We start from the raw sequence: 18,542 nt of genomic DNA, 5'->3' as shown, positions 1-18,542 counted from the left end.
AGCTGGCCCCTGTGTGTGTTGTGATCTCAGAAGCCTTACAGCAAGAAGACCCGTGTCGCCCACTCCCCGTGGTAGCCCCTCTCTAGGTCCCCGCCCTGGCTGGCTGTATCCTTAGACAGAGGTGCCAGGAGGGGCGGGCTGGGCAGGGGCCAGACCATCAGACAGGGTGTGGGGCCTTCTGGACTAGGGCCCAGGGGGCCTGAGTCACTGCCGTCCCCAGCCAGCTCAGTGGGGTTCACTCCTGGCACTTCCCGGGGCCGCCTCTCCCGTCTTCCCCTACTTGGGTCCTCACCAAGTCCTCACGCAGGCCTGGGCTCCAGGCTCATCGGCCCACCCCCGAGAAACAGAGCGCTAACTGGCCTCTGGCACCCTTCTTGCGGTCCTGTCCCCATTCCACCTCAAGCAGTGCCCTCCCACCCCCGCCAGCACCCCCCCAGGGGTAGAGTCATTGCTGCTGGAGCTGGCCAGGAGAAAGGGGTGAAGCTGAGAGGGCCTCCTTCAGCGGGTGGGCCCCCACCAGGCTTTCAAGGAACAGTGAGGATCCCTGGACAGGCTCCCTGGGTGTCACCACCTCCTGTAGAAGGGAGGCCGGGCCCGCTCTTGTACGTGCAGCCTCTGTTGGGAGACCATGGGCCACCTCCTGGTATGGTCCCTGAGCCTCCAGGGCTAGACAAGCTCTTCCTGTGGACACGCGGCCTGTTGTCGTCCACTGTACTGTTGGCGTTTCCACACGCCTCTGGAACACTCTGGTCTCTGCCCCCCGCCCCTGCCCCGCTCTCTGTGTATCACAGTAACTCATCACAGTCTCCCCTGCCTGCCCCCCCCCCCCCCCCCCACATTTCTGGGCCTGGCTTTCCCTCCTCTCTCCGGCTCTATATGGGCTGGGCCTGGGGTGCCTGCCTGCCCCTTGCCAGCTGCTGGGAGGGAATCTGAGCCCCCGAGGTCTGGCGCCGGGGCCCCAACCCTGACGGGTGGAGGAGCCCCAGGGGCCAGGTGGGGGCCTGTCCCAGCTGTCAGCACCCATGATGGATGAGGGGTGGGGCGGGGAGAAGTCGAGGGGTTGGAGTCATGCCACAGAGAGAGGTGGGGGCTGGCCCCCTGGGTTCTGCCAGCAGAGCCTCTGCCACGCACAGCTGGGGGGCCCGGGCGAGACCCCACCCAGCAGGGGTGTTTAAAGGCCCGAAGGGTGGGTGCCATCCTGTCCCACTCGGCATCATGGGCACCTGGGCCTTCCCCGTGGCGCTTTTCCTGCTCTGCCTGACTTCTGAAAGCCTGCAAGGCGGTGAGGGCCGAAGGCGGGCAGCTGAGGTTGCTGAGGTTGCTGAGGTTGGGTTTGGGGGGCCTAGGTACAGCCCTGGGCCAATGCTAGGGCTCCGGAGAGAGGGAGGTCCGGGTGTGAAGTCTGTCCTGGGCAGGGGATGGATGCCTGGGTCCTGCTCCCTCTCCACCTCTGGGGTCCCCACCCGGAGTCAGCACCTCCTTGCTCCCCAGGGCTACCTCCATTGTCTCCAGGCCTAGGGAAAGGTAAGCAGTCCCTCCTGGCACTGGGGTCAAGGAAGAGGGCCTGGTCTCTCCCCCAGGGGTCTGGGAGCCCTCTGGGGGGAGAGCCCCAGATGTTCCCTACCTAGTTCTAAGATCCTGATGTGGGCCCCAAGAGAGCACAGGGTCCCTCCCTGTCTTCGTAGCAGACAGTCTCGTCCATGGTCAGCTCAAGTGTGTGGAGCAAAGACACCCCACACCTTTGGAACAGGAATGGGATGGGGCATGAGAACATCCCAGAGGAGGGGTTGGAACTAGGTGTTCAAAGGGGGCAAGCTGTGACAGGGAAGGGGAAGCACATCCTGGCAGTAAGACAGGGCAAAGGCCTGGAGGCAGGGCAGGGGGGAGAAGACAAAGGGGCCCAGGGACGGGGGGAGGGGGGCCAGAGTGTCACAGAAGGGTCTTCACTCCAGGAACCTGTGGGGTCTTCAGGGTGGGAGAAGGGGATCCCTGCTGAGACCAGATGCACCTGAGCTGCAGGAGGGAAAGATTAGAAGGTGGGGCGCCAGGAGGATGAGGTTTCCGGGAAGGGAGGCTTCCCAGGGACACTCCAGAATCCGAATGGAGGGTAGAGGCCGACACACCCCTGTGGGAGGCGCAGGGGATCTGCCCCCTCCCTCCATGACCCTGCTGCTGGCTACTCACCTGGCTCTGTCCTTGCCCCTCCTGTGACCAGAGGGGAAACTGAGGCCCAGAGAGGGGTTCCGCTCTTGCAGAGCGGGGGGGGGGGGGGGGGGGGGCGGCATTCAGGTTCAGACCTTTGCCCCCTCCTAAGTTCGCCTCCTTCTCCTCAACCCACAGGCTTAGGGACCCCCAATGGCTACAGATCAGGTAAAGCTGGCTGAGAGGGTGGGCAGGGTGGGAGCAACTGTGTCCTCTGAACAAGGGTGAGGCACCCCAGCCCTTGGCCCCTCCTGGCCCCCAGGCTCAACTTCTTGTTTCCTCCACTCAGGCTACGGCCCCCCCAGTGGCCTGGGAGCAGGTGAGAGACGGGCAAATGGGATTTGGGGGTTGGGAGAAGCAGCTGCCTCAGAATATGTGGGGACAGTGCTGACCCCCTCCCCGCGCCCCCCCCCCCCACCCCCCCCCACCCCCACCCCCAGGTAGAGAAGCAAACCAGCGATCCCTTGTGGCAGGTGTAGGTCTCTCCTTTTCCTGCTGCACACATTCCCCCCCCCCCCCCCCCCGGAATCCACCAAGACGGCTCTGGTGTCATCTCACCCGTGGACCTGCCCTGGGCACCCCCAGTCTTTCCTCTCCCTGCTTCTTCCCTGTGCTGCCCCCGCTGAGCCCCACTCCCGGGCGAGCAAGCATGGCTCACTGCATGTCCTCTGGGCCTGCGGGAGTGGAAAGAGGGGAGTGGGCTCCAAGGCCCCCTTCCTGTGCACCAGCGGTCCTGTCCACCCTCTTTGGGATGGACCGACCGGAGCTGAGTTCCCATAGGCCTGCTCAGAATGACCGGCAGCGGGGAGCAGGGGTCCTGGGCGACCCTGAGGAAGGGGATCCGGGGTCCCTCACCTGTGCCCTGGGTCTCCCCTGGCTTCAGTGGGGATGTTCAACCTCAGAAGCTAGGTGGGCCCTGCCCAGCCCCAGCTCTGTCTCCCCACCTTTCTCTCACACCCCTGTCTCCATTTGTCCCTCCAGGATTTGGGAACGGGAATGGCCTGGGAGCCCAGCCAGGTGAGACTGGTGGGCTCTGGGGGTTGGTTTTCTCTGTCTGCCTCCTAGACCTTGGAGGGGAGGGTCAGGATTTTTTAAGGATTGAGGGGGCAGATCGGGAGCCTTCTGACTTGCTGTTTCCGGCTGGGTCTAAGGGCCTCGTACCCCTACGCTGGGTAGACCCCAAACCTCTCCAGTTCATCCCTCCCTCTCCCGATGGGCCCCCCAGCTCAGAATGGCTACAGAACAGGTAGAGGTGGGCCCAGGGTGATGGGGAGCTGGGGCCAGGATTCTAGAGGTGCTCCTGAAATGGGATCCGAGACCCTCACTCGATTCCCATCTCCCTCCCAGGCATTGGAGGGGGTGTGAAACCCCAGAAGCCAGGTGAGCCCCCCACCCTGTCTCCCCATCTCTGCCCCCTATTATTCCCTTATTCCTCCCTGACCCCCTCCTGCCCTTTCTCCCCAGGGTTTGGGAACGGAAATGGGCTAGCAGCAGGGGCCTTCCCAGGTGCGGTGGCCCAGCCAGGTGCGGTGGGAGAAGAGGGATGGGTCTGACGTGGGGCCGATGAGGCGGGGTCAGCATCAGGAGTGTCCTCTCCCCGGCTCCCCCAGGGCAGAACTGGTGACTTACTGGAGGTGGAAGGGGACCATAAGAGTTCCTCATGTCTGGCTTGGGGAGGGGAGAAGGGCACCCTTGCTTCACCCCCACCTCAGCTGGGACCCCAAAAGCCCCCTGCCTCACCCCACAGCTCAGCACAGCTATGGAGCCCCAGGAGGAGGCTGGGTCGCTGGGATCCCCTCACCTGCCACATCTTTCTCCCCAGGTTTTGGAGGTGGTGTGAAACCCCAGAAGCCAGGTGAGACACCCCCCCCGTCCGTGCCCACCCTTCCGTCCACCTTGTTCTCTGTCTGGCTCCCTTTGAAGCCCAGTCCCCTCCTTACGCCGTCTGGCTCTGCCTCCCCAGCATATGGAAATGGACTGGTTGCTGGTGCCTTCCCGGGGCTTGGAGCCCAGCCAGGTGAGGACACCCGGAGACGGGGCCCCGGGAGGGAAAGGAGGTGCGGGTAGAAGTGGAACCAGGGAACCAGAGGGGGAGAAAGTTGTGGGGAGCGGCTCAGCCTCGGTCTCTCCCCGGGCCTGGTAGGGGGAATGCAACCTCAGCAACCAGGGGAAGAGAGTAGCCCTCTCTGCATGCCCCCAGCTCGGGCACCGTGTCTCCCTCTCAGGAGCTGTTCCCCTCATTGGGCTGCTGCCGCCACTCCTGTGGCAAGAGCCGTGGTCTCGGGGAGGGCCTTCCCGAATCCCAGGCCCTTCTCAGGGCATGCTTCCTGCAAAGAACAGTTGAGGGACACAGAGGTCCTGGGTGAGGGCAGCATAGGAGGCGGTGAGCCCACCCTCAGCAGCCACACTGGCCCAGCTCCAGCCCTGCCTTCCCTCTCTCCACAGGCCCTGTGGCTCAGGGACCAGGTAGGGGTGGGGGCCAGGAGGATACGGGGGGGTGGTGGTTCAAGGGAGCTCCAGGCTCCTTCACCTGGTCCCTGACCCTTTCTCAGGAGTTGGAGGGGGCGTGAAACCACAAAAGCCAGGTGAGCCGCACCCTGTCCCTATGTCCCAATCTCCTTTCGCCGGGTCTCCCGGCCTCCCCTTACTCCCTCTCTCTTTCTTCCTAGGATTTGGCAATGGGAATGGGATGGGAGCTGGAGCCCAGCCAGGTGAGGGCGCCTGGTCCAAGCTGGGGCACGTCAGGGACTAGAGGGGGCAGAAAATTGATTGCTGGCGGGAGATTGCTGGGGTGATGTCCCCATGTGGCTCCGAATAGATCTCGCAGCTCAGAATGGCTTTGGACGAGGGCTGGCCAGGGGGTGGGGTTGAAGCCGGGAGCCTGGCTGGGCTTCTGGGTCCCTCATCGGCCAGTCTCTTCCCCAGGTTTGGTGGGGGTGGAAAAGCACACAAGCCAGGCGAGCCCCACTGCTTGTCTCCCTGTCAGTCGTCCACATCCTTCTTACTCCCTCTTGCTCTGTCTCCCCAGGATTCGGGAACGGGAATGGGCCGGGAGGCGGCGCCTTCCCAGGAGCAGGAGTGCAACCAGGTGAGGGCCCGGAGCTCCAGGAGAGTGGGGGTCCCTGAGGTGACCAGGTGTAGTTATGATTCGGGGGGAGGACGAGGGGCCAGGCAGCCCCCCCCCCCAAGTCTTCCCCATGCCCTGGGGGATGTGGGGGAGTAAAGCCGCAGAAGCCACACGAGACCCCCAGGCCACCGCCTTCCCCAGCCGGTGTGGCAGACCGCCGGGGGTGGGCAGGTGGGGGACAGGCCCCTCCAGAGCCTGGGTCGCTCTGGGGGAGGACAGGAAAGGAGCATGAAGGCAACAGAGAGGCCAAGGCGCCCGCCGGGTTTGGCAGGGAGAAGACCGCTGGCTGGGGCCCGCTGAAACGCCTGTGGGTGCTTGAGCTGGGGCCTCCAAGAGGCGACCAGAGAGGGTACAGGCTGTGGAAACAGCTCAGCGGCTGAGGCGGCAGGAGCTGGCACTGAGCCTGCGATTGGTGACAGGAAGCAGTGTCCGAGTCTACCTTCCTGGCTGGTTGACGCACATGGTGGCGGTGATAACCCAACCAGGTGGCACCCAGGCAGCGGGGGGTGGCGTCCAGGCTTCCCAGGGGGCTGGGCCCCAAGGGCAGGTCAGGGACTCAACGGGGTGGGTATGGTGGTGAATTCAGAGCCACAGGGGCCAGGCTTCAGGGGGAGCCTCAGAAGAGAGGCTGTACCCAGAGCCCTCTTGTTTTCCACCAGGCCCTGCAACTCAAAACGGCTATGGACCAGGTAGGGGCGTCCCAGGGCTCTGGGGACACCCAGAGACGGGGACTGGACCCTCACCTGCTCCCTGTCTCCACCAGGCTTTGGAGGGGGTGTGGAGCCCCAGAAGCCGGGTGAGCCTCGCCCCTGCCTGTCTCTCGCCACCTCCCCCAAACCTAAGCTCCCCTCCCCCATTCACACAGCCCCTATCTGCCCCCCCAGGATTCGGGAACGGCAACGGGCTGGCAGCCCAGCCAGGTGAGACTGGTGGGGTCTGGGTGCCCGCGTCTAGGCGTCCTCTCCCCTCCAGGCCTTGCGGAGGCCGGACTGGTAAATAATTGAGGGAGGGCTGAGAGAAAGCCTCCGGGATTCTAGCTTTCTGGCTTGGCTCTGAAGGGGGCACCTTCACCTGGCCCCAAATCCCCCCAACTCACCCTTCCTCTCCCACAGGCCCAGCGACCCAGAACGGATATGGAGCAGGTAGGAGCGGGGTGGGGAGGACCGTGGGGAGGTCTTGAGATGGGGGCTCCCTTGTCCTTCACCTGCTCCTGTGTCTTCTCCAGGCTTTGGTGGGGGCAGGAAGCCTCAGAAGCCAGGTGATTCCTGCCCTGGTCTTATCTGTATCCATGAACCCCCTGAAGCCAGAGCACCCCCTACTCCCTAAGGATCCTCTCTAGGATCTGGGAATGGCTGGGAGGCAGGGCTGCCAGGGGCCAGGCTCTACACGGGGGTGGGGGTGGGGGGCTGGGTTCCAAGCGCTGGGGAGATGGAGAGGTGAACTGTGGCCTGGGAGGGGCATGAAACCTCAGTGGCCTCCTAGCCCTAGCCAGCTGTGTCCTGCCTCCTCCTGAGCCCCTCCAAACACTGTCCCTCATCCCCATCCAGCTTTCCTTTCCCCCCACCCCGCCCCGTCCCCCCACTTATGACAACAGGAACCCATGGAAGGCAGCCGGGTCTGGGTCCTGAGGGTTGGGAGAAAAAGCAGGAGCTGGGGGTGTGTGGGGACCAAGAGGAGAGGTCTGGTGGGGTCCACATCAGCCTCTGCCTCCCCAGGCCTAAGTGAGGGGGGGCAGTAAGATCCAGAAGCCAGGTGAGCCTCACCCCTCCCTGTTTCTCTCCACCTCCCCCAAACCCTGAGCTCCCCTGCCCCCATTCACACCCCGTGTCCTTCTGTCCCCCCAGGATTCAGGAACGGCAACGGGCTGGGAGGCCAGCCAGGTGAGACTGGTGAGGTCTGGGGAGTGCAATTCTGGGTGTCCTCTCCCACCTCCCTCCGGGCCTTGCAGGGGCAGGGCTGGTGACCATTTCAGAACAGCTGGGGGGACCTCCACCTTAGCCAGCCCAACCCCCACCCTCGGCTCACCCCTCTAGCTCACAAAGACTACAGAGCAGGTGAGGAGAGGAGGGCTTGGGGGGCAGCGCGTCTCTTCACCCAAGCCCCATTCTGGGGGTCCTGCCAGACTCAGAGGGTGGAGCAGACGATCGCATGGAGGTAGCAGAGGAGGAGGCCCCAGGTTTCTGGCTCGTCCCCTGGCCTCCTTCCATACCTGAGCCTCTCCCGTCCACACAGGCCCCGTGGTTCCCATCAGCTACGGACCAGGTAGGGAAGCGGGCGCTGGGGCCGCCAGGGTTGTGGAGGAGAGGCCCAGAGATGGGGAGTCGGCGGCTCACCCGGTCCCATCTCTTCTTCAGGCGTTGGTGAAGGCGGGAAGCCCCAGAAGCCAGGTAAAGCCTTTCTCGGTCCTGGCCCCGTGATACTGTGACTTGTAAGAAGAAATAAGTATTCGATCCCCGGTTCTGGCACAGAGCTCCTAAGAGCGTAGTAATTTCCTAAAGGCCGCAGGAGGTGTTCTTTTGTTATGTTAACGAGCCGCCTAGGGTTGGGAGCTGGTTGCCGGGGGATACCACTCCGTGATTGGGTCCCACCTTCGGTCCCATCCTTTGAGCTCTGGGAAGGAGGCCGGGCTGGGGAATGAGAGGCTCTTCCGCGTAACAAAGCCTCCATGAAAACCCAAAAGGCTCGGAGGGGGTGGAAGCCCCTCGGGCGCTCCCGCAGGCCCTGGGCATTTCTTCCCTGCACTGGTCCTGAGTTCTAGCCTTTCTAATAAGCCTGCACTCTGAGAAGTCAAATGTTTTTCGGAGTTCTGTGAGCGGCTCTAGCAAATTAGCCAGACCCAGAGAGCTCGATTTCTAGCCGGTGGGTCAGAGGCACAGGTGACCCCTGGACTGGGGATGGTTGCTGAAGTGGGGGGTGGGGCACTGAGCCCTTAACCTGTGGGCTCTGACGCCGTCTGCTGGCATCTGGGCCGAGAGACACCGTCAGACACCCAGCTGGTGTTGGGAGAGTTGCCTGGCGCCGGAGGTGGGGGGGATCCCAGAAAGAATTGGGACTGGGGTCAGGCCCCCACCCCTCTCTACCCCCAGAAACTGTCTGCTCCCCCCACCGCACCATTCCCCCTCATGACTCACACCCTGTCTCCCAGTTTACAGGAATGGGCTGGGAGCCGGAGTCTTCCCAGGTGAGGGGGCCCAGCCAGGTGAGGGAGGTAGGGGCAGGCCCTGGAGTGCTGGGGGGTGGGGTGGAGATAGGGGAGGACGGGGCACGGGGTCCCGTGGGGCCAAGAGTTGGGTCCTGGAGAAGAGAAGGAGCAGGGTGGGGTCCCCTCATCCTGCTTGTGTCTCTTCCCAGGCCTGGGAAGGGGCATGAGCCCTCTGAAGCTAGGTGAGCCCACCCCTGCCCCTCATGGGCCTTGCCCTGAAGTCTGTGCACCCCAGCCCCTGTCCTCAAGCCTGCTTCTCTTCCCAGGATATGCCCCAGGGCCTGGGTTGCAGCTCCCGGCAGGTGAGTGCAGTGGGGGCCTCAAGAGGGGAGACAGAGCTCCTTCTTAGAAACTTAAGGTCTCAAGTCTCCTGTCTCTCCTGCAGCTCTTGGAGGAGGTGTGAAACCTCAGAAGCCAGGCAAGTGAGAGACCCCCCCCCATGTCTATCCTGCACCTCCTCCTGCCTCCTTCCAGAACCCTCCCCCACCCCACCAATACTGCCCCTCACATCCCTGCTTTTTCTCTCCAGGATATGGCAATGGAATTGGGGTGGGGGCCCAGCCAGGTGAGGCTCCTGGGGTGGGGCTGGGGGTGAAGGGATGTGCACCAGGAGGGAGGTGGGAGGGATGTTGCTGGAAGGCAGAGGGGCTGGGTGGGCCAACAGCAGGTGCCATGTTAGATGTGGGTCACCTTGCCCCCCTAGCACTGCAGGAACAGGGCTTTTTCTGGCCTAGCCAGTGCCCCGCCCGCCCTCCCCCCTCCCGCCCAAGCTGTGTCTGTCCTGGAAGCCGCTGAGGGCTGGTGGCTTGGCCAGGCTGAGGCCAGGAGAGCAGCCTGGGGTAGGCGCCAACTTGGGCTCACTGCCCTCCCCCCCCCCCCCATCTAGGTCCCTGCAATGGGAGGGTCCCTCCACTGCTGCTCCCCAGGCCTCCCACTTCGGGGGTCCCTTCTGACAAAGGGGGCGGCTGGGGCCCCAAATCTCGGCCCCCTCCCCCAGTGCAGAATGGCAAGTTCCCAGGTCAGTGTGGAGTGGGGTCTGGGGGGCAGCAGGGGATACCTGGTCCCAGGAGGGGCTGGGTCTAGCTGGGCTGCCACAAGCCCCTGCCCGTTCTCCAGCTGAGCCTGAGGCTGTCACACAGAGCCACCTGAGGGAAAGCCTAGACTGGCCCTGAGACCCCACGGGACCCCCAGTATGGCAGCCCCGCCGCCAGCCCTTGCACCAAGGGCAGCCTGCAGCACTCCTGACCCTCCCTGCCCTAAGCTCACTCCTGTCGCTTGGCTTTCTTCCTAGCACCAACTCCGGCCATCCAGTGGGGAATGAAACCTCAGAAAGCAGGTGTGAGTCTGTCACTCCTCCATCATCTTTGTGCCCCAGTCTGCCTCAGCTGTTCAGGCTCCTTAGGGAAAGGAAGTTCCTCCCAGAGTTTACCCTCAGTTTCTCTTGCTGCTTTCTAAGCCCATTTCTTCTGATTCCATTTCCTGTTGATAGGGAGGATCCCTTCCTCCTCTTGAGAACCCATAAGGTCCGTCCTTGACCCCCAGGGCGTTAGGGAAAGTCTGGGTACTCTCCGCTGATCTCTGTTCTCCCCACAGGATACCGGCCCCCGAACGGCTATGGAGCAGGAACAGAACTGGGTGAGAAGGCCCTTCCCTTTCCTGCCTCTCCTGTCCCCAGCTCGAGAAGAGTGGAGTCAAGAGACTTTGGCTGACCACCCCCCCCCCCAATCTCTATCCCCATTTCCTCTCCCCCAGGCTTTGGTGGTGGCCTCAAGCCTCAGAAAGTCGGTGAGCGCCTGGTCCCCTGGGTGCAGGCTGCCACTTTCCTTGTGGCAAGCCCTCCTTGCTCCTGTCTGTTGCCGCATCTGGCTCTTTCCCGATGTAGCCGGCACACGTTTAACTGTGCACTAGGCCGTAATTATGGCCAGAACCAGGTGCCACCCTGTCTCCGGTGAGGGCAGAGTGGCAGACTGAGGCACAGTCCTGAGGTGGAAAGGGAAGCTGCCCAGAGGGAGGTCAGGAGAAGCTTCTGGAAGGTGGGACACCAGGGGTGGCACAGGGTTAGCCGACTGAGGGTGGGGAGAATGTGTGAGGCCCTCTCTGGGTTGCTTCCGAGTCAGTCTGTGTGTCTGGTGCCTCCTGTCTGTCCGTGCGCTGGTCACCCTGGGCCCCTACCCCCACCACTCACCCAGTCTTTCTCCAACTTCTGTCTTGCAGGGTTCGGCTACGGGAATGGTCTGGGAGCTGGGGTCTTCCCTGAGGCCCACCTGCAGCCAGGTGCCTGGGGGTGCTGGGGTGGGGTGGGGAGCACTGGACTCAGGGGCTACTCCTGTCTCTGACCTTCTCCTTCCTCCAGAGTTCCCTGGGGCCAATGGCTTTAGGAATGGTGAGTCTGGGGGAGAGTGCAGGCGACGGGGGGGAGGGGCATCCAGGGGCTGGGCAGGAATCACTTGGATCTCTTGCAGGGTTCGGGGAAGCAGCGCCAGTCTACCCCAAGGCAGCAGCTCCAGGACCTGAAGGAAACGGTAGGAAATGGGTGCTTTGGGGGTGAACCCTGGCAAGGGCCACGGGGACCACGCCAACCGGGCGGGGGCTTCTGAGGCCCTGGATGTCCTGCCCTGGTGGGGACAGGTACCCACAGCAGCTCTCCTTCTGCAGGTCAGGCTGGGACCCTAAGGGGCTCTTCTTGGCCCTCCGTCCAGCCCTGGGTGCTTGCCCTGAAGCCTGGATATGGGGCCGGAGGCGCATATCCAGGGGTCAGGAGCCAGCCAGGTAATGGGCTATGTGGAAAAGCATCGTGGGGTTGTCCCGGTGGCTGTAGGGAGCTGCGCCCTGGGCCCAGGCCCACCCACAGCCCTGGAGAGAGGGAACAGGACAGGAACAGGGTGGGTAGGCAGGAACGGATGGGGTTGGAGGAGAGGCGAGGGGCGAGGGACCCTGAGCATGAACCTGGATGCTAGAACAAGAAGGGGAAGTGACAGACCCCAAGTGAAAGCCACTGGGGACTCCGTGCTCCCACCTTCTGTCCTTCCCCCCAGGCACATATGGACAGCTGAGGCCAGAGTTGGGCCCTGGACCCTTCGGTGAGTGGCAGTATCCCAGGGCCCGGGGTGAAGCCGGGAAGGGCAGGAGGACTTTGAAGTCCTCCGGTGACCTGGTGCCCTGGCTTGTCTGTGCCTTAGGCAGCCCTGAGGTGAAGAGAGGTGGCAGTGGCCTGCTGGGAAATGGCTATGGAGGTGAGAGGCATCACAGCGGCCCTGTCCCCCACTCACCCGGCACCACCATTGTGGCCCCTCCAGGCTGCCCTGGGGCTGTCCCTGGGGCTGTCCCAGCCCTTGGGAGGGATGGCAGGCTCTCAGGTCACCTGTAGGTCTGTGCTGAGTGACTGATCTTAGACACCAGAGGAGTGAGAGGGCTCAAGTCGCCTGGGAGGTGAGGAGGGGTCCAGACTTCACCGGGGCCCTGCCTCCTCCCAGGCCACTGTTCTCTTGGAAAATGCTGAGCGCCGAGGCCCTTCCATCACCACCCATCCTGAGTGCCTCAGAACCACAGCCCGGTGTGGGTGAGGACGACCAGCCAGACCCTGGGGCTTGGCTTCTGGCCTGGGGTCTCCTGCGGGCTGAAAGGATTAATAAAGACCACGTGCTTCCCTGTTTGCCTCTTTGTGCCGTGGTAGGGGGATCGCTGGCTGGGGTGGGGCAGCCCCGGCCGGCACCTCATTCGTCCATCCCGCTTCTATCCATCCATCACTTTGTCCCGCTTGAGCGGGGGAGCCACAATCAAATTAGGGGACGTGTCCATTATTTATGTGTAAATTTATAGTCTATTTATTAGTTATTCCACTAAAAATCTTTTTCTTTTTTTTTTTTTTTTTTTTAAATTTTTTTTTTTTCAACGTTTATTTATTTTTGGGACAGAGAGAGACAGAGCATGAACGGGGGAGGGGCAGAGAGAGAGGGAGACACAGAATCAGAAACAGGCTCCAGGCTCTGAGCCATCAGCCCAGAGCCCGACGCGGGGCTTGAACTCACGGACCGCGAGATCGTGACCTGGCTGAAGTCGGACGCTTAACCGACTGCGCCACCCAGGCGCCCCAAAATCTTTTTCTTTTTAATTTTTTAAAATGTTTTTATTTTTCATTTTTTGAGAGAGAGAAAGAGTGTGAGCAGGGGAGGGGCAGAGAGAGTGGGAGACAGAATCCAAAGCAGGCTCCAGGCCCTGAGCTGTCAGCCCAGAGCCCGACGCGGGGCTCTAACTCACAAATGGTGAGATCATAACCTGAGCGGAAGTCGGACCCTTACCAACTGTGCCTCCCCCCCACCCCGGTGCCCCTCGAAATCTTTTTCTTAAGCCTTTCACTTGCTTTCCAATGGTATTGTACTAATTAACTTTACAATTTGGATGTAAAACTCACTCCCACATTCTTGGATGAATGCTCAAGTTAGATTACGAATTTGCCAGATCTGACTTCTCCCTGAAGATTTAGCATGCCTTCCAAACCTGATGACCTCAATTCCCTTATACACTTCAATTATACACATAATCTCCTTGATATACAAAATCCAACCACTAAGTTCTTTCTGAGTACTTAAAGGGCTCTTGGAAATGAAGAAATCAGACATTTACCATCTCCGATTCCTGAACGTTTTCAAACATCTTAAAAAGCCAGTTACTGACCCAGTATCAGTACTGGTGATACTGGATTGCCTGTTTTTCTTACCCCACGCGTACAGATCTTCTTGCACAGAAATGTGGACGCCCAGTAGTCTTTTTGCCCGGCTCCAGCGTGGAGGTGGCACAACTGGGGACTGACCCGCTGTTCCGAGCTCCTACTCAGGGGCAGGCCCGTGCCAGAACCATCTCTCTGAGCCTCTGGCTTATGGCCTTTTGCCCTTCCAAGCCCACACCTCTGGCGACCCTCACAGTAATACAAATAAGGCTTAAGGTTGATCAGCTTTTAGGAAATTCTATAAACATCAGAATTCCAGCCTGATTTTTCTTAGCCAACCTCATTTGATTTGCTCTCTTTGGGAGGCCTAGATTTTTCCTTTTTCACAGAACTACTCATTAAAAAAAAAATATCCAACTAGGTGTCTCAGTGGGTTAAGCGTCCGACCTCAGGTCATAACCCCACAGCTGGTGAGTTCGAGCCCTGCGTCGGGCTCCAAGCTGACAGCATAGAGACTGCCTAGGATTCTCTCTCTCCCCTCTCCCTCTCTCTCTGCCCTTCCCCTGCTCATGCTTTCTCTCTCAAACTAAAATAAAATATCCAAATAGTCTCGTCTTTCTCTGCCCCAAGGTATACACTAAATCACATCTTTTTACTGATGTTAGGAAACCACAAGCTAAAGGTGGGGCCACTTAGGCCAAGTCCCCAAAGGGGAGCTTAGTACCTTACCTACCTTACCAACTGCGGTTCCAACCTCCCTCCGGGAAACGTAGTCTTAACCAGTCGGGGATTTTCTAGTCCGCACTACTGGGGTAATGTCACATGGGCCTCACCACCCCACCTGAAGGAATATGAGGTAATCTACCTAATTCTCCTCTGCCCCCCTCCTCCCCCTTCCCCTCTAAGAGAAGGTGACCTTGCTGTCACAATCTTTTCTTTAGCTAAACTTTCTTGCCTCACCCTCCTTCCTGTAAAAATCTTCCATTCTGCCCAACTCCTTGCAGCTCCCTTCTACTTGGTGGGTGGGATGCTATCCAATTCACGAATCGCTTAAAGCCAGTTAGAGCTTCAAAATGGCTCGGTTGATTTTTTGTTAACAGTAACAAAGGATTAGAAGCTAACATCTGGGCACAGGGCCCGCCCAGCACACTGTCCTTGAGTGATATCCTGCCTAACTCACCTAGAAATTTAAAAAAAGTTTTTTTAATGTTTATTTTTTAGAGAGAAAGAGAGGGAGAACACAAGTGGGGGAAGGACGGAGAGAGAGGGAGACACAATCCCAAGCAAGCTCCTGGCTCTGAGCCAGCAGCACAGAGCCCGAGGCAGGGCTCAAACCCACCAACCATGAGATCATGACCTGAGCTGAAGTCGGATGCTTATCTGAATGAGCCACCCAGGCACCTCAAAATGTTTTTTTCTATATGATTTGCTTTTATTTTTTATTTTGAGAGAGTGAGCTCGAGCGACCAAGGGACAGAGGAAGGGAGAGAGGGAAGGGGGGGGAGAGAGAGACGGAGAGGGAGAGGGAGGGAGAGAGAGAGAGAGAGAGAGAGAGAGAGAGAATCTCAAGCAGGCTCCATGCTCAGCGAAGACCCATGACGCCGAGATCATGACCTGAGCCGAAATGAAGAGTCAGTCACTCAATCAACTGAACCACCCACGCACCTCTCACCTAGAAATGATCTAATATTTTAATAAAGGTTTCTATATTCCGGTTTTAAAGAGAGTTACCATCCCTTCGTTTCTGATTGTCACCCACCCATCATTCATATCTTAACAACGCAAATACTACATGTCATCAAATTTCGGGGTTTTTTTTAAGTTTTTAAGCATATTAAATATATTTATTTTGACAGAGAGAGAGAATCCCAAGCAGGCTGCTTTGTTCAGCACAAAGTTCCGCTCAGAACTCCCGTCTCATCGTTGGGGGATATTATGACCTGAGCCAAAATCAAGAGTGAGCCGCTTAAACAACCGAGTCACTAGGCCACCCCTAAATTTTGGTTTTGAATTCTCTTTTCTTTAAGATAATTGAAATCTGCATTGGTCTTGACCCACGTCCAGGCGCGCCTCGTTCCGGGACCGCTAAGTGCAAACCCCGGAACAGGAGGGCTGCCCTATCGCCTCGTTGGCCGCCACGGGAACGCAGCCACTCAGCCGACGCTAAGGCCAGGTGGGGGCGCCAACTGCGCGTGTGCAGCTCCTGGTCTCGGGGCTAGCAGGGGGTGGGGCCAAGGGCACCGCGGGACACCGTGATTGGTTGAGACCGTGGGAGGGCTGAAAGGAGACGCTGACAGGGAGCGCTGCCGCCTCTGATTGGCCGCCACAGCAGCTCGTTCTACCTGGCGGGACGCACGCGAAGGCCGCCAGCGCACTGACCCGTGATTGGCCGGGTCGGCCCCCGCGCGGTGCGTGGCCGCCGTAGGGGAGGGAGGAGGTCGCTGCGCCGCAGCGACTGCCAAGCTGGCGGCGCGGCTCCCACGCTCCCGCTCGAACCCGCGGCTCGTCCGTGCCCGCGGCCACTCGCGGCTGGGTCGGTCCCGCACGTCGCTGTCGCTGACCACGCCGCCCGTGCCGTCCCTGCCGCACCCGCCGCTGCCGGGCCTGCCGCCCGGCCTGAGCCCCACGCCGCCGCCGCCGCCGCCCTCGGCGCTCGCACTGGCGGAGCTGCCGCCTCTGCCCGCGCTTCCGCTGCGGCCCGAGCCGCTGGCACCCTGGGGCCCCGGCGCCCACCTGGCGCTGCCGGAGCTGCCTCCCGAGGCCTGCGTGCCCGCGCCGCCCGCCGCCGCGCTCGCGCTGCAGGACCTGCCGCGCCTACCGGCGCCCGCGCCGCCGCCCGCGCACCTGCCGCTGCCGCCGCTGCCCGAGGCCGCCGTCGCCGCCACGCCCGGGCCTGTAGGCGCGCGCGGCCGCCCGCCCCTGGTCGCCGAGCCGCCCCCGCAACCGCTGCCGCCGCTGCCCGCGCGGCCTTCGCCCTCCAACCTGCTGGCGCCGCCCGCGCCCCGCGCCCCCTGGCTGCGGCCCGCCTTCCCTCCGCCGCTGCCGCCGCCGCCGCGGACGCCGCCGCCGTACCTCTTCCTGTCGCCTCCCTGCTGATGGCCTGGCCCTTGCGAGGCCGTGGACCCCGAGGGGCTGCGGGCGGGTGAGTAGGCCGTCCTGCCTGGACACCGGGGCTGGGCGCCCTCACCGCCTTCGCCTCTGGCAGATTGAGAAAGCGCCGGTGAGAGCCTGGACTGGGGAAGCGCGAGGCAGTGTCAGAGGAGAGGCCCAGGTTTGGGGTGGAAGGGGCAAGTCTAAAAATAACTTCGTTTTAAGAATAGGGTCTTTATTCCGTTTTGCCCTACTGCCCTACAGCGAGCCTCTTGCCTGGTTATTTGAGAATGTAACTCATCCCTTGTGCAGATAAGTTGGCTGCTTATCCGGCGCGGTGGGGACAGGGGGCACACGGCGCTTGGCTTGAAATGAAAACAAGACTTCAAAATGTTCTGACTGGGTATGCAAGGTGTTTCATTTTCCCTTATAAAGTGAGGGGTTTGGATGTCATCACTAAGGTCCTGTTCCTTTGCGTGTGAATGGCTTCTGGGAAACTTGCTGCCTTGCAAGCCTTGAGTCCAACTTTCTTTTCTTGTTTTTAATGTTTATTTATTTTTGAGAGGCAGAGCGTGAGCAGGGGAGGAGCAGAGAGAGGGGGAAACAAAGAAGGCGAACCAGGCTCCAGGCTCTGAGCTGTCAGCACAGAGCCCGACGCGGGGCTCAAACTCACCAAACACGGGATCGTGACCTGAGCTGAAGTCTGACGCTTAACCCACTGAGCCACTCAGGTGCCCTTTGAGTCAGACTTTGGACTGAAAGAGATCCAAGGATTGTGCAGGTCTGGATGCACCAGAATAGCAGCGGTGCTGATGGACAACCGATACTGGGCCCTGGAGCAGCAGCCTCACATGCAAGGCCTAGGTCATCCCCAGGGACGGGAAGGCTCCCAAGGTGAGTCATGAAAGGAAGCCCCTATTCTGTCCCCGTTTTACTTGCCCTCCCCTCCACCCCCACCCTGCCAGGTTCTCCCCAGGCTGTACAACTCAGAATAAAGTTCCCTTTGTTACTCAGGTGGCTTGGGCTCAGGTAACAGGCAGATGTCCTATCTCATTGGGCTCTTCTACAGCAACTCAAGCGTGGTATCAGGAAGCCAACTTGACCGTGGGCGACCTCTGAGAGCCTGGAACCCACTAGCAAAAAAGGCAATATATGAATTGCTTGTGACTGCTTCAGCAAGCCGCCGCTAATTGGATGGCTTAAAATAAAACGAATTTGCCAGAAACCCCAAATCAGGGTATTGCAGGGCTGTGCTCCTTCCTCCCAAGGCTCTAGGGGAGGATCCTTCCTTGCGTCTCCAAGCTCCTGGCAGCCCCTGGCGTTCCTTAGCTTGTGGCCACATCCCTCCAGCCTCAGCCTCCGTCTTCTGATGGCCTTACCCTGTGTCTGTGTCTCACATCTTCCTCTTTTTCCTCTTTTGACACCTGTCATTGGATGTAGGCCCCATCCTGAATACAGAATGATCTCATCTTGAAGTTTTTAATTTATTTTAATTTAATTACAGCTGCAAAGGCCTTTTCTTTTCTCTCCTTTCCTTTTGAATTTTTCTTTTTTTCTTTTCTCTTGTTTATTTAGAGAGAGAGAGAGAGAGAGAGAATCCCAAGCAGGCTCTGTGCAGTCAGCACAGACCATGACACAGGGCTCAATCTCAGGACTGTGAGATCAGATCATGACCAGAACCAAAATCAAGAGTTGGACACTTAACTGACTAAGCCCCCCAGTCCCTTTTTCCAGTTAAGGCCAAATTCAGAGGTTCCAGGGCTTAAGACCTGGACGTGGTGTGGGGGCCACCATGCATTCCATACCAGTAGTGGCCTGTCGCTGGGGGCTCTGGCCACCTTCAGAGCCGTCTTCCCAGCTTCCCTTATCACTCTATTTAAAACCCTATTTCTTGCTTGAACCTTGCTGTCCCTTGGAGTCCTTGGGCAGGAGCCAGAGTCACTGGTACCTTCATGATGACTCCCCTGCCCTTGTCTTGCGTTCTGGCCGTGCTCCCATTCCTGCTGGTTTGCTCTCTTCAGCCTCTTCACTTCCTGGAGCACTCTTCTCGTCTCCACTGAGAATCAGACCAAATGGGAGGGACGAGACTGAATGTCCCCTCTTTGTAAGAACACAGCAGTGAGGTCAGGGGCAACCCCCTCACCTCTAAACTCCAGACGGATGAAGACTGCTATTTGAAGGCTGACGGTTACGACAGGAATAAAGTTCATTGCTACCCAATCCATGGCGTCTGACCAGGTTTACGAGGGAAACCG

At 60.1% G+C, this 18,542-nt stretch overlaps 1 protein-coding gene across 26 annotated transcripts; it reads left to right on the top strand.

Annotated features, from left to right (window-relative positions):
- The first annotated feature begins 1,181 nt into the window (after nucleotides 1-1,181).
- On the top strand, nucleotides 1,182-12,179 carry GREP1 (glycine rich extracellular protein 1). Of its 26 annotated transcripts, none has more exons than XM_086691449.1 (36): nucleotides 1,200-1,282; nucleotides 1,492-1,524; nucleotides 2,492-2,521; nucleotides 3,184-3,219; nucleotides 3,550-3,582; nucleotides 3,667-3,708; nucleotides 3,950-4,057; nucleotides 4,166-4,219; nucleotides 4,648-4,668; nucleotides 4,755-4,787; nucleotides 4,872-4,913; nucleotides 5,231-5,290; nucleotides 5,989-6,018; nucleotides 6,093-6,125; nucleotides 6,214-6,249; nucleotides 6,442-6,471; nucleotides 6,555-6,587; nucleotides 7,174-7,209; nucleotides 7,562-7,591; nucleotides 7,684-7,716; nucleotides 8,475-8,510; nucleotides 8,681-8,713; nucleotides 8,798-8,833; nucleotides 8,917-8,949; nucleotides 9,061-9,096; nucleotides 9,418-9,549; nucleotides 9,823-9,867; nucleotides 10,125-10,166; nucleotides 10,284-10,316; nucleotides 10,746-10,805; nucleotides 10,885-10,914; nucleotides 10,994-11,053; nucleotides 11,187-11,300; nucleotides 11,567-11,611; nucleotides 11,711-11,764; nucleotides 12,005-12,179. In XM_086691449.1, exons 1-36 carry the CDS (start codon nucleotides 1,216-1,218, stop codon nucleotides 12,028-12,030), a joined length of 1,635 nt encoding a protein of 544 aa, XP_086547575.1. In that variant the 5' UTR covers nucleotides 1,200-1,215; the 3' UTR covers nucleotides 12,031-12,179. The 26 variants fall into 26 exon arrangements, with proteins under 26 accessions (XP_086547588.1, XP_086547579.1, XP_086547597.1 ...); XM_086691448.1 differs by having other exon boundaries at nucleotides 3,667-3,726; XM_086691459.1 differs by having other exon boundaries at nucleotides 1,201-1,282; nucleotides 4,025-4,057.
- Nucleotides 12,180-18,542: the final 6,363 nt, after the last annotated feature.

Source organism: Puma concolor, chromosome E3 (genome assembly GCF_028749965.1).
Source record: "Puma concolor isolate L17-30 chromosome E3, mPumCon1.1.hap2, whole genome shotgun sequence".
Lineage (NCBI taxonomy): Eukaryota > Metazoa > Chordata > Mammalia > Carnivora > Felidae > Puma > Puma concolor.
Note: the sequence above shows the minus strand (reverse complement) of the source record. Positions and strands in the feature narration are given on the sequence as shown.